Source organism: Canis lupus, chromosome 12, assembly GCF_003254725.2.
Source record: "Canis lupus dingo isolate Sandy chromosome 12, ASM325472v2, whole genome shotgun sequence".
In the NCBI taxonomy this organism is placed as follows: Eukaryota; Metazoa; Chordata; class Mammalia; order Carnivora; family Canidae; genus Canis; species Canis lupus.
Genome location: NC_064254.1, coordinates 66574302 through 66588802, shown reverse-complemented (window position 1 = coordinate 66588802; position 14501 = coordinate 66574302). Strand labels below are relative to the sequence as shown.

General features: G+C 42.6%; 1 protein-coding gene across 2 annotated transcripts in view; it reads right to left on the bottom strand.

Annotated features, from left to right (window-relative positions):
• Window positions 1-8195: 8195 nt before the first annotated feature.
• LOC112658433 (coiled-coil domain-containing protein 162-like) overlaps window positions 8196-14501 on the bottom strand; it is a 136151-nt gene continuing 129845 nt past the window's right edge. Inside the window, exons 43-45 of one of the 2 annotated variants that reach the window (XM_035697563.2) lie at window positions 13499-13619; window positions 10088-10215; window positions 8196-8403 (exon numbers count right to left, since the gene is read on the bottom strand). In XM_035697563.2, the coding sequence (XP_035553456.1) occupies window positions 8278-8403; window positions 10088-10215; window positions 13499-13619 (375 nt within the window). In that variant the 3' untranslated portion in view covers window positions 8196-8277. The remainder of the gene's footprint in view (window positions 8404-10087; window positions 10216-13498; window positions 13620-14501) is intronic. The other variant, XM_049092450.1, reaches the window with a different exon arrangement.

Here is a 14501-nt window from a genome sequence, read left to right as displayed (position 1 = left end):
TGGGCTTCCAGGTACGGTTCCCCAGAAACCTTCCCAGCCTTGGGTAGTTACCTCGGGCATATGCTGATCAGGAAGTTGCTGAGACTGCACCCTGCAGACCTGTGGAGTTCCTCTCTGTGGCTTTCCACCCTGGTCTGCTGGGAACTGCCCTGGGAACTGCAGCTGCCTTCAACTGCCTTGCCTCTCAGCCCCATCTCCTCAACTCAGGAAGTCCACCGGGTTCCGTCTTGGTGTCTTCTCCTTGGGTCATGGCTCTGAGGCAGTAGGCTGGGTCCTAGTTTTCTCTTTTAAGAATCGCTGTCCTTTGCCCAAACTCCAGTGTATTGAAACCCATTGTTTCATGTGTGCTGTCCAGCTTTTCAGTTTGACGGTAAATGCTGTCTCTTACTTCATCTTAGCCAGAAGAAAAAGATCAAGATGTAGATTTTAAAGTCTTAGTTTTTGGTTTTGTTTTTTAAAGATTTTATCTACTGCATGAGAGACAGAGAGGCAGAGCAGAGACACAGGCAGAAGCAGAGGGAGAAGCAGGCCCCATGCAGGGAGCCCGATGCGGGACTCGATCCTGGGTCTCCAGGATCATGCCCTGGGCCGAAGGCAGATGCTCAACCGCTGAGCCACCCAAGCGTCCCAAAGTCTTAGTTTTTAATTCAAGGAATATATACATAAGTATTCTTAATTTTTTTTAAAACTATTTGAGAGAAGTATGTCTGCTTTGATCATCCCTCAATCCCTTTCCCTTGCTTGTTCCTCCACTTTGCAGAGGTAATTACTGGAACTGGTCTGGTGTTAAACTCTCCCCTCCCCCCCAAATTTTTTATAGACTATATGTGCCCTTAGAAAATACATTAATTTGGATTTTTGTTTTAACATCAGCCTGCAACTTTTCACTCACTACTTCTTGGAGATTTTTCCAAGGGAGTGTATGTAGCTATCCAAATTTTTAAATTTCTCTGAAGGTGTATGTAGTATGAATATTGTAACTATAGAAGGATAGGTTTGCAATTTTTAGTTTTTACTAACACTTGCAGAGAGTATCTTTGCACCTGCCCCCTTGTTTACATGTGAATTTCTCCCTGAAGTAAATATGGAGAAGTGGAAATCCGCATCATAGGATATATACTTTGTCCTTTTTGTTTAACTCATTCTTTTTTAAACATTTAAATTCTATTAACAATGTATTATTGGGTTTCAGAAGTAGGGGTAATTGATTCATCAGTCTTATGTAACACCCAGTGCTCATTATATCACATCCCCTCCTTAATGCCCATCCCCCAGTTAATCCGTCTCCCCACCTGCCTCCCCTCCAGTGACCTATGATTAAGAGTCTCTTATGGAAAAAAAAAAAAAAAAAGGGTCTCTTATGGTTTGCCTCCCTCTCTGATTTTGTCTTGTTTTGTTTTTACCTCCCTTCCCCTATGATGGATCCTGTTTTGTTTCTTCCACGTATGTGTGAGATCATATGATAATTGTCTTTCTCTGATTGACTTATTTTGCTTAGCATAATACCCTCTAGTTCCAGCCACATTTTGGACATTTTAACAGATTGTCTTCCAATTTCCACCAGCCAGGGGCCCTAAGAGTTTGCTATATCCTGTCTGTCTGATACTGGCAAAGTGAAGTTTTTAATTTACTTGGTTACCGTACTTAATTTGTATTTTGTGAATTGTCTTTTTCTATTGTCTTCACAGTTGTAGGATTTTTTTTTTATCTTAAAATGTGTTGCATGCTCATCTATGGTCAGTGGAATTTCTTCAATATTTTTTTTCAAGTCTTTGATTATGATGTCTATCACCAGAGTACAGTCAGGAGATAGAAGCCACATAACATGAACAGGGAGGGGAAGTCTGACCTAGAGCAGATTGGAGTGAATGGACATACTATCTGTAATATTTTAAGAAACATACAAAGCGGTAAAGAATTCTAAAGAGTACTGGCAATAGCAAATATAAGAAGTGGGCCAGTATCTGTTCTCCCTCAAGCTGAGTTCCAGAAATAGAGGGGTTACAACCTTGGCTCTCTGGATGAAGTTTGTGGTAGCTGCAAATCCACTGCCAGGCTGCCTGGGGAAATGATAGACCAGTGGTAACCTGTGAAGTTCTCCAGGGCGGTGCAGGGTAAGCCATGCCCAGGAAGTACCACGCCAGTGACACCCCACTGCTAAGCTATGTGCACTGCTAGAGTTTTGCCCAGAACCAGGAAAAGAAGTTCCTTCAGAACTGTCTACTGACAAAAACAGCATGCCACCCAGCGACGCAGCATTCATCCGTATGGTTGAACTTCCTCGTCATGGTAATGGTGGAGCCGGCAACATGTTTCTGTCATTTTAGTGACCTTCCACTACTTAATATTTATTTTGCCCTTGCTGAGAACCTCAAGTGGTCAGTTCTTTTCTTGGTAGTGACTCAAATATTACTACCAAGTGGTCTGAGTCTTCCACTGTTCTACCTGTTTCGGTTGTGTGGTTTTTCGCTAACCTTTACCAGTGGGTATGGAAATACTCGGGCACCCAGAGAACCACGTGGTCCAGATACGGTCCTTGCCTCCATTGTGTACCAGCAGTACAGTCTCCCCTGGGCAATCAGGATTGATCGTTCAGCTGGTGGGGTAACACCTTTTGCTGCCTATTGGTTTAGTGGTTTACAAATCCCAAGATGGCCAAGTGGCAGGCTCATCTTAGATCTTGTGTCAATAGACCCATCATTGTGTCCTTGGTTGAAACAAACCTTGGGAACTAAGCCCTCCAGAGCACCTCCAAATCAGCTTGACGTTGCTGAGATGAGAAGTATAATCATGAGGAGTCACTCCCACTTCTACCCCTTGATTCCTGGATTCCTATGCCACCTCCTGTGAGGTACCTATCCTTTCAAGGTGGTATCTTGCAACAGTTTACAACTGAGTTTCTGGTGAATTATTCCACCTTTTTTTTTTTTTTAAGATTTATTTCTTTATTTATGATAGACATAGAGAGAAAGGGAGAGACACAGGAGGAAAGATAAGCAGGCTCCATGCCAGGAACCCGACGCGGGACTCGATCCTGGGACTCCAGGATAGCACCCTGGGCCAAAGGCAGGTGCTAAACCGCTGAGCCACCCAGGGATCCCCTATTCCACCTTTCAATCAAACCAGCCACTTCTGGTGTTGGGGGCTGTTAATTTCACAGGTATGAGTTCACCCCAACATTTCCTTTACTGTGATATGGATTCCTTAATTAGAAGCAGTGCTACAGGAAATGCCATGACTGGATAAGGCATTCTGTGAGCATGTGCATCAGGTAGTGCTGGGAGAAACTGTAGACCATATCCGGAATGTGTGTGTTCTACGAAAGTGAATCTCTGTTCTCTATGATGGAACAGGCCCAGTGTAGTCAAATTGCCATCACATGGATGGCTATTACCCATGAGATTGACACCATATTGCAGCCTCAGTATAGGTTCCGGCTCTTGACAGCTTAGACAGTTGTTAGTAGTGCACACCCACCTTGGTGAGGGGACATCCATCTTGTTGAGCCCATGTGTAGCCTCTAGCTCTGCCACCATGATCACGCTGTTCATTGAGCAAGCACCGGCTTGGCTGGGGAATGACACTGACACCCATCAAGTACATTATCTTATCCACCTGATTAATAAGAGCCCTCTTTTCCTGTAGATGCCCTATGGTGATGTGAGATGTGGAAATCTTCACAGTGTGTTCCCATTCTGAGATCCATCCACACACCTTTCTCCACATTTACTTGTCATGGGCCTTTACTATTTCTCCCGAGTCCCTGACTATCCAACCTAAACCATTAGCAACTACTCAAGAATTAGTGTGGATTTGTACTTCTGGCCATGTGTCAGCTCAGACACAGCGGATAACCAAATGTACTACTTATTCTCATGGGGAAGATCTTGTGCCCCTTTTATTTAGGTCCGCTCCTAAATGGAGCATGCTGTTGCAGCTGTCCACTTCTGGGTGGATCCAATAAATCCTACAGACTTGTCTATAATTTTTTATTTCTTGGCTAGCTAGTTGTTAGAAACACCCCAGGCCAGAGTATTGATTGAGGAAGAGGACACAACAGGAGTTGGTGTTGAAAGTCTGAGCCACATGTTCATGGAAGCTATCGATACCTTTCAGAACTGCTCAGGCAAGTTGACTGTAGACTGTCTCCACTGATGATAGATTGCTGCCATGTATGCTCACGTTTTTAACTGGGTAGATTCTCCTACACCCGAACCAGGCTACCCGTTCACCACCCATCCCATGGTTGGGTAATCCGTCTCTACAATGCACAAAAGGAGAATAGTTATCTTCAGAAGAGGGCATAGATTTGCTCCAAAATCCTAGGGTTTTGCCCCGTGTTTCTGCTTGACAAAGGCTCCATACACGCCAGGTACTTTTACTATCAAGGGTTCTGTTGGAACATAGGACCTACTAGAACAGCTATACTGTAACTCAAATTCATGACAGAGCTTTCTCTTGCTCTAGTCCGCACCTGAAGTTGGTATCTTATAGGTAACTGGGTGGGTGGGTTGAATCAGCAAACTCAATATGGCACAAGTTGCCTTCAAATCCAAAAACGCCTACTGAGCATCATGCCTTTTTTCATGGTATATAGTATGAGCTGAAGCAACCTTCCTCCTTGGAGATATTTAACATGTATCCAAAGCACTCAACCCCCAGAAACATCACTGGGGTTAATGACCAGTGGAATTTTTGTGGAATTTGTCTTTTACCTTCTAGTTCTCATTTGTGTTACTAAGGCACGTATTTACTACCTCCTACTCATATCCAATCAGCATTATGTTATCAACATTGCGGACCAATGTGATTTTTGTAGAATATCATGATGATCAAGGTCTCTACAGACTATATCATGGCAGAGAGTAGAATGGACAAAGCCTTAAAGTGAGACTTCGACAGTACACTGCTGCCCTACCAGGTAAAAGCAAACTGCTCTTCATGGTCCTTACAATTTGTTATGGATCGAAAGGCATAAATTAGGTGAACAACTGCATAACAAATGCCAGGAGGATATTCATTTGCTCTAGTAAAGATACTACATCTGAGATGCCAGCTGCAATTGGGATCACTATCTCATTAAGATGTGAACCTGATAGTCCCTAGTCATTTTCCAAGATCCACCTGTTTTCTGCATGGGCCAAAGTGGTGATTTAAGTGGTCATGTGATAGGCATCATCACCCTTGTTTCCTTTAAGTTTTGATGGTGGCATTAATCTCTGCAGTTTCTCTAGGGACATAATATTGCTTCCAGTTTACTTTCCTAAAAGGGGAAGTTCCAGGGATCTGCAATTATCTCTTCCTACAATAATGAGCCTTTAACTCATGGGTTAGAAAGCCAATACAGGAGTCTTTTCAGTTGTTAATTGTTGTCTATTCCAATTATACAGTCAAGAACTATGGAAATAACCACATGGTGAGTCCATGGATCAACTGGGTCCACTGTAATTTGAACCTGAGACTCCTTCTCTTACCTCACTGTATGCCTTCATTTTGACTGGTGAGCTAGAGCGTATTGTGGGTTCCCAGGAGTTACAGTTTTATTTTTTAGGAAGGCTTCATGCCCAATGTGGGGCTTGAACTAATGACCCTGAGATCATGAGTCCCATGATCTGGCTCTACTGACTGAGCCAGCCAGGGGCCCCTTTGGGTTCCTAGGAATTATAAATAATTTAGAGGTAGTGCCTATTCTTCTCCAAATGGTCTGGATATTTCTTTTTCTCTGATGAACAGTAACTCTAGCAAATGATTACAGATCTCTTAGGAAAATGTTTGGAAGAAGATTTATGATTTATACCTGCAGTAGTGGCGTAAGTGCAGGGTCCTTCCTCAAAGGGATCCAGCCTCTCATGAGGTCAAGGGGCCCTGGTCTGTGAATTGACTCAGGTATGGAATCTCAGTGAGAGATTATGACTCTCCTCTCTGCTGACTCGAGCCAAATTTTGGCTACCAGAGTTTTTCCGGTTATATAGATCAAGTGATATTCTTGTTGGCTGCCTATACAATTTCATTTGGGGGGACACATTAATCACCAAAGATCTCTATGTGTCAAATCTATAATCTGACTGCTGATATGTCCCAAATGCCCTTTATGATAAACATGCCCACCTTGTCCTTGGTAGTTACCTTCTGCTATTCTAGGATCACATCATGACCATTGAAATGAGAGAGCCCATCTCAACAGCCATGAGAAGCAAGATTGTGATTTTGACTGTCGTTGTAAGTTAGCATTATGCATAATTAAAATTTGTACTTGAATTCTAACAGTATTACCCCTGTGACTACAAGAAATAAGAGACTCTTTTCAAGGTTACTTGTGGAAGTTCTCTGGTTTTCAGACCATGATCTGAGCTGAGAATTAAAGGTCCAGAGTTTGTCATTTTCTTCTGTTAGTCCCAAAGTGCATCCAAGAAAGTCCATCCCACATCCCAGTATTTATGATCATCATTATTGCCATTAGAGTCAGTGTAGTAGCAATTTAGGCTCCCAAGGCACATGCTTCAGTAGGTACTTCATCACAATCATCATCACATGGGTAATGGTTTGGTTAATTGTCATGCCAAAGGATCACTAGTATTCCATTTCTAATTGTTGAGGAGCTCAGCACTGTATTCAAGCCCAACAGTGCAACCAAACAAATCCTCAAACCCCATCTTTGTGAGTCTGTCCCCTAGGACCACTCCACTACTGGTATCAGTTCTGTATTACTCATGGGCCAATTAAGAGATAGAAACAACACAGTAATCAAACTGTGAGAAAGTTTAATATTATTAACTATACCAAGGGATTGAAGTAATGGGAGGATTGGCTGGTAAGCAATAAAGAGAGCTCTGAAGAATCTAGGGATAGCAGATTTAGTGAGCAGCCACTGCCTTCCAGAGCTGACATCCATTGGAAAGGGTGTGACCTCATTGGATAGGGTGTGACCAAGGCTCACTGGATGCAAAGAAGTTCACTGAGGCTGTGAAGGAGCCCTCACAAAAGGAGAAGCAGAAGGAGAAAACCCTTCACAAAAGGTGCCATGCCAGTGACCCTCCCCCTGAGGCTGCATGCACTTCTGTGCGTGCATGCACAGAAACCTGGTGCTGCAGAAGCCCTATACACTGCAGGAGCCTGCTGAGAGGAGCACCCCCAGAACCTGGAAAAGGAACCCTTCCTCCTTCTCCAGCGTCTCTCCAGTACTCTCTACTGACAAAGCTTAAAATCTTGCAATTGGCAAAGAAGAAATATTTACAGGGTCTATATTAATCATATCACAGCTGACAAGGATGAGTTTAGAGCTGAGAGGCATAAATTAATAACGGGCACCATACCTTGTCAGGCTGAATTTTCAGCTTTGATATCAAAGTCATCAGTCTTATCTCGGCTTTTGTTTTTCATGTTCTATTTCAGAAATAAGTTTGTGTGTATGTCTACGTGCATGTGTATGTGCATATAGATCTTGAATCTGTTCGGAACTCATTGTGTATAGTGTAAGGTAATAATTTATTCTACTTCAAATAGACTCAACCTTATCCTTAATTTGAAAAGCTACATATATCGTATACAAATTTATGTATGAAAATGTTTCTCTGGTCTGTTCTGTTCCATTCATCTACCTATTTATTCCTTTACCCAGGATACCTTTTCTTGTCTGAACAAAAAAATTGGATTAGGACTTTATAAAAGTCAATATTTGTGGAAAGAATTTTAAAAAACTATTAGGAGAGGAAAATGTTCTTTCTCTTTTTAAGGTTTTATTTATTGATTAGACAGAGAGAGAGCACAAGCAGGGGGAGCAGAAGGGAGCCTGATGTGGTGCTCGATTCCCAGGACCCTGGGATCATGACTTGAGCCAAAGACAGACACATAAACCAACTGAACACCTAGGAGCCCCAAGAGAGGATGATGTTCTTAAGTGAAACAAATAGAAATAAGTGCTCTGAAGTTTACTTCGATTAATCTGTTCTGGTTTTTCACTTACTAATAAATACTGCTTAGCAGCAATGCCCTCTCTCCTGGCTTACACACCTCATCAGTAATTGAGAACCCATAATGAGAGGTTGTTGGTTGACCAAAGGCAAGGCTTAGGTTGTAGAAGTCCAAATCAACATTTAGGTCTTAAAACCTAGGGCCAAACCCTACTTCACTTGGGACATTCAAGGATATAATCATCTCAGTCCTTCCACACTATCTTCATAGTACTACTAATAAAAATTAGCTAAACTTTAATGGAGGTTAGAATCATTTTTATTCATTCAAATGCTCAAAGAAATAAAATGTGGAAAGGACATATGATTACCAGTCAAGTCCTTGTGGGATTATGGATGGAGCTGTGTGGACTTGAAAAGCTGAACGTTGAACATTTTCTGCTACATTAGGTAGAAAGATGCTGTCCGTCCTTTTTTGGTGCTTGATAGGTACCTGCAATATAAAAATTAAGTAGATATTGGAGATATCATTAAAAGTCACTGTTACTCATAAGACCAAGATCTTTGGCACAGTCTGGGTTAGGCCATTTATTGTGCCTTCTTGTATTTGCCACTTGTCATAAAGGGAACTGGTCACAAATTAAATCTTTCAACAGAAAGCCATTTTCATCTAAGGAAAAAAGATATCCCATATGTGGAGTAATCTAAAAATTCCTTAATATTTTATCATTTGTGTCAGTGCAGTGTTTTGTTTCTTTGGTGGTCTTACATTCCAGCCACGTATAAATTCCTCTTCAATCTGTATTTATCTGATTTGTCTTATAGGCCTTTCTTACGAAGTCAGAGCTTAGATAGATTTGAAGAGGCTCCAATTCTTTTGTGCCTTTCCTGGACCTTAGGCTTTTTGCTTGAGGTTTTTATACACAATCCAATGGTCCCACAAAATGTCCCCTTATTTATTAGAGTTTGTTTAGATTGTCACCCTTCTAAATCTTTCGAATACAGTGGAGCTCCTCAAATGCATTTAGCTACTTAGGCAGCCTTCTCAACCATGAGTTGTGATTACCAGCCAGCCCCACGAGAGCAACATTTGCTTTTGGGAGTAGAATGGGGATGGAGTGAATCTTAAAAGCCCTTGTGGTCCCATACACACCAACTGAATATTGCTTCCTTTTGGAAAAGGCTTTAGCAGAAACAGACATGTACTAGAATTTCACCTTTTGGTGAAAGGTGACTGCACAGGGATTGGTGAGTCAAGCAAATGGCAGGTATTAATGTGGTCCTACTTGGTGAAGAACCTCAAATGGATGTTCCTGACCTGTTTCTTCCCTTTCTGTGTATGATTCCTTAACTGCATGTTCAGAAATACTGCGACATTTTTTTGGTCCAATAACTAGAATTACACCCTCAAAAGAGACCAAGAATTGGCATAGTTTCTCTGGCAATATGATTAAATATTTTCCTTTTAAGTTTTCTCAAAGCAAGAGGCAGGAATTCTTAAATGTGTTGACATGAACTTCTAGAGGAGATTCTGAAAAACAATGGGTAATACTTATCAAAGTAACACAGAGAAGGCAGTGGAAGAGCTTGTAAATGTTTTACCTAAACTAAAAGCTGAAATATTGGAAACAATTTTTTACATATGTGCTATACCTTGACCTAATCTGAGTTCCAAGAATTTCTTTGGTGGGTAGATTTCTTACATGTTTTTAAAAAGACTTCTGCAACTTCTGCTCTGCCAGGGAACTCAGATGAGAGATCTGGTGCTGTTAGTTAATTATTGTAGATGATGGGAGAAAAAGAAGAAATTCAGAGACAGAACACAGCAAGATGTGGATACTCACTTCCACATTCATTTATTTAATTGTAATTGAGTAAGTGCTTTTCTGCCGAATTGTTTCGACCTCAGAATTCTATTATTGAGGAGTAGCATCAGCAAGATGGCAGAGTGGGAAACCCCAGACCATCCTTCTTCCCACAAACACATTGGTTCAGCAATAATTCACGAACAAATTGCCTTTGTGACAAATCCAGAATTTTATTATCTAGACTCAAGTATCTAGATAAGAGCCTGATACATAATTTTTAATGTAATTTTGAAGTGAACCTAAAACCATAATTTCATATTTACATTTTTTCATTATTTCACATATATAATTAAATCTATCATTACTTACGGTGTCTGGCCTTTGAATCCTTCTTGGTATTTTACTGCTCATAAGATTAGTCTTTAAAAGGTGTTGCTGGGAGTATCTGGATGACGTGGGAGCAGAACGTAGGGAGTACTGAGCCCGAGGTGTAAGGCCTATAATGCCAAAAAATGTTAAATTATATCTCTGGTTGTAGTGTACGGTCTTAGATTTAATTCATAAAACTTTAGAGCTTAAAATGATCATCTTATCCAGCTTCATCAATTCTGAGTGAAGATGTCAAAACCTGGATGGAATCTTTAGCCTGAGGATCACATAACCAAGTGAAAGAGAAGGATATAATGGGTGACACGGACTATGGTGGGTAGGAGTGGACAGAGATATTCAAAGTAATCAGACTTGGTAATTAACTGGATTTGTAGGGTGACAAAGAATAGCTCCCAGATTGCTGGCTCAAGCAACTGGATAGATGTTAATCTTATTTTATGGTGGATTTTATGATCCTGGCACCTATATTCTCAATAAATAATGGTAACAAAATTAGAAGGGTAGATATAAGTGGGAAATAGAAGTATGTAAAGAGAAAACAGTTAAAGATTAGTTCAAGGACCCTGAAAAAGTAGGATCAAATGGGATCCCATGCATTGGGATTGGCCAGGAAAAAAAGGAGCTCCGTTTCCATCTTATCAGGAGGGACAGAGAAGCAGCTGAGTAGCTAATGCAGGTGGGCTGGGGTCAAAAAATAGAGCGGGGCGGGGGTGGGGGGGTCCGATTTGATGGCTTTTAACTGTTCTGTGAAACTGGAGGTAAAGTGTTGGCTGGGGAGGAGGACAGAATCCAAAGGTCTGAAGGGACCAGGAAGATTTTAAATAGTTACTGGGAAGAGGAGAGAGTGAGCTGACCCCATCCTCTGCTCAAGGGGAGGCACATGTGAGCTGGTTCTAAGACCCCTGAGCATCATAGTCTCTGGCTTTTGTGATTTGTTCAAACTTGCCGAGTCTGAGGCTGATTCTTTTTAACTGCCCCATCCCCGCAATGACTCCCACCCAAGAGCTGGAACAGAGGGTAGCAGCCATAGCAGTGGCAATCATCTTGCTTCCCAAGGACCTCCACTTCCTCTCTGCTCCTGGCATTCTTAGAGCCCAGAGATGGAGAGAGAGGAGAGAGAGAGAGAGAGAGAGAGAGAGAGAGAATTAGTCCTGGTGATAAACATCAAACCCAGATCAAGCGAACTTAAGCCAGTCTACCCCTGAACATTTCACAGTTTTGTCAGCCAAGTGATTTCATTTTTTCCCCCTTAAGTATTTTAAGCATAACTGCACAAGAACATGTTCTAGTGTCTCAGGAGCTGCAAGATCCTAAGGGGAATCCATGCTAATGCCGAGTAAAGAGAGCTCGCCCCTTAACCCTGCCTTTGCCTTTGATGCTTCTGAGATGAGGAGAGGGGTGGCTGCTGCTTCCACTCCTACAGAAAGGAGAGACCTCGGGCACCTCATGCTTTCAGCTGGACAACAACTGAGAGGGGAGTAGAATGGCTGACTTTGGCTTTTTCCAACTCTAGGGTGGTACCTGGCTATCTATCCCCTTGGAGGCTGGGTACTAATAGACAGGTGTGACCCAGTCCCTCCCCTCTAATGAATCCATGCATAGGGAGTCCTCCATCAATCTCATCCTGTCACCCAGAGGGAGATAGATGGGGGCTGGGCTTTAGGAAGAACTAGCTCTGCTTCCAGGGAAAGAGGCTTTTCCTCCACTCCTGCCACATCCCCAGTCCTGGGTATTAGGGTTCCACCCCGCTACCTATCTGGTGCCTCACTCTGCTTCTCCTTCCTAAAATGTGCAGTTGTTGGAGGACATGGATGGCAGTTTGAGAGGACACATTAACCCAGAAAGAGATTAAAAAGATGCTTGGCTGGCTCATTTGGTAGAGCATGTGACTCTTGATCTCAGGGTGGTGAGTTCGAGCCCCACCTTGGGTAGAACTTACTTATTTAAAAAGATGCTTGGCTGGACTGGAAGCAGAGGGAAGAGGGAGAGACAGAAAAATCCCAGGGAGTGTGGAAAGGAGAGTACAAGGTACAGAACTGCTCAGGGTCAGTGGCCAAAATAGGGCCCTTGGATATTTTTGATATTTTTTCTCTTTGGACAGGGCAGCTGAGGTGGGGAACCTCAACCCTGCTGTCAGGTCCCAGGAAGCAGGCCCAGAGTCAGGAAGAAGAGCCTGGGCTTTACAGTTGAGCCCAGCTCTGGTCTTTCTTTTTCTTTTTCTTTTTCTTTTTTTTCTTTTTTTAAAAGCTTTTATTTACTTACTTGAGAAAGAGAGAGATAGAGAGAGAGAGAGAATATGGGTCGGGTGAGGAGCAGAGGGTGAGGGATAGAATCTCGAGCAGACTCCATGCTGAGGGTGGTGCCCGACATGGGGCTTGATCCCAGGACCCTGAGATCAGGACCTGAGCCGAGATCAAAAGTTGAACGTTAAGCTGACTGAGTCACCCAGGTGTCCCCCCAGGCCTGTTCTTAGTAAACCCAAAGTAATTCCAGCTTTGTCTGCTTGACCTTTGACACTGATCTTTCTGTTTCCAAGAGGCTGTGTTTTCTCGTATCTTCAACTGGCACAGAGCCAAAAGCAAACATAAAAGACACACATGCATGGAAGTGTAGTAACCAACATTTGCACAAATATTTGGTGTTTTTATACTATGTGGCAGATGTGCATCGTTTCATTTAATCCTCAGAATACCCTTTTGAAGTGGGTATTCCCATTTTACAGAAAGGCTAAATTAACCTGTCGAGGGTCACACAGCTTGCAGTGACAGAGCCAGGATTTGAACCGAAGCTCACACACTTACCCACCAGGCTTTACCAAAATAGGAAAGCAGAGGTTTGGCTGATTTTAACAATAAGTCAGTTGTGATTATTGATATTTGATGGTATTTTTGATAGTCAGATCTAGAAGAGAACTTAGAATTTATTTCATCCTCAACTTATAGGGGAGGCAGCTAGTTTAGAGACATCCTGGGTTTGGCCTCTGCTCTGTGCTGCTTGCCCAGAGGCGTGTTTCAGTGCCATTCCCATAGGACGCCTCCCGCCCCCAGCACCCAAGCATCATAATATCCTTTCTAAATAACATCTGAGAAATGTGCTCATCTGAGGCATTAAGACAAAATATAGTGAATTGCCCAATGTTCTTTAAGTGGTGTATTACATACTTCTGAGACCAGTTTTTATGACCAAAACTTTTTAGTATAGGATGTCAGTACTCTGAGGTGAACTAGAGTAGAAGGTCGTGACTGCAAATCAGAATTAAGTGTGATTCATTCATGTATCATTCATTCACTCAACAGACGTCAGGGAGCTCAATAACCAATAACTCAATAGCCACGGGGTTGCTATGGCCAGTCCCCACGATCCTCAATTCAGAGCAGGGGACCTGCTTACCGCCTGGTGAGCTCATCTGGACGGACCATCGCTCAGCGTCATTAAGCTGACTTTGGAGCTCTTCTAGGCGCTGGAAGGCATCCAGCTTCACACTGCGCTCCTGGGCCAGCCGGCTTCTCGTCTGAGGGGAAAAGTGCTTAGGAAGCAGAGATGCTTTTTGGTGCATACTTTAATTCCTGGGGTTTTTTGGAGAGTGTGAGTCCAGGCTGCTCCAGGAATACAAGTCCACATACAGTCCTGGTCAGGCTTCTAACGACAGCTCCAAGAAGGCCAGGAATGTACCCAAAGAGGAGCGGAGGCAGCCCTGGACTGGGAACCCCTTATTTGCCTTATTATAGCCAGGAGTTTACTCACAACATTTTTTTCTTTTATGTTTATTTCTCCCTCTCACCGGAAGGGGAGAGGAGGAAATGGAGAAGGGCCCAGTTCACAGAGGACCTTGTAGGTCAAAGCCACCAAACTACCACAGGGAAGGGGGAAGCCTCTGCACAATTTCACGCAGGGGGAAGACCTGATCTCTGTTTGTTCAGCTCATCATCTTCAAGGATGTCCTGAGCACCATTCCCCAGGTCTTAGAGGAGGCCCCTACCAAGAGGTGGTCTCTGTGTTTACTTGTGTGGCCCTCGGCTAGCACAGCTGGCCCCTAGGCCCCCAGCCAGGGAGTAGCTGGGTCCAAAGTACACCTCATCTGCATAACTCACAGATATTCTTTCTTTTGAAATTTATTTTTATGTATATAAGTGTAAGTATATATAGGTCATAGCAAGTAATTATAAAAATTACCTAAAAGTATAAAAGTAATGTAATTATAATTGTATTATAAAATTTTAAAGTATAAAAGAGCAATAATAGTATAGTGGATTGAATAATGTCCCCCCCCAAAAAAAAAATATACTCATGTCCACCTAGAACCTCAAAATGTGATCTTACTTGGAAATGGTCTTTGCAGGTGTAATTAACTTATGATGAAGTCATACTGGATTAAGGGCGGGCCTTACATACC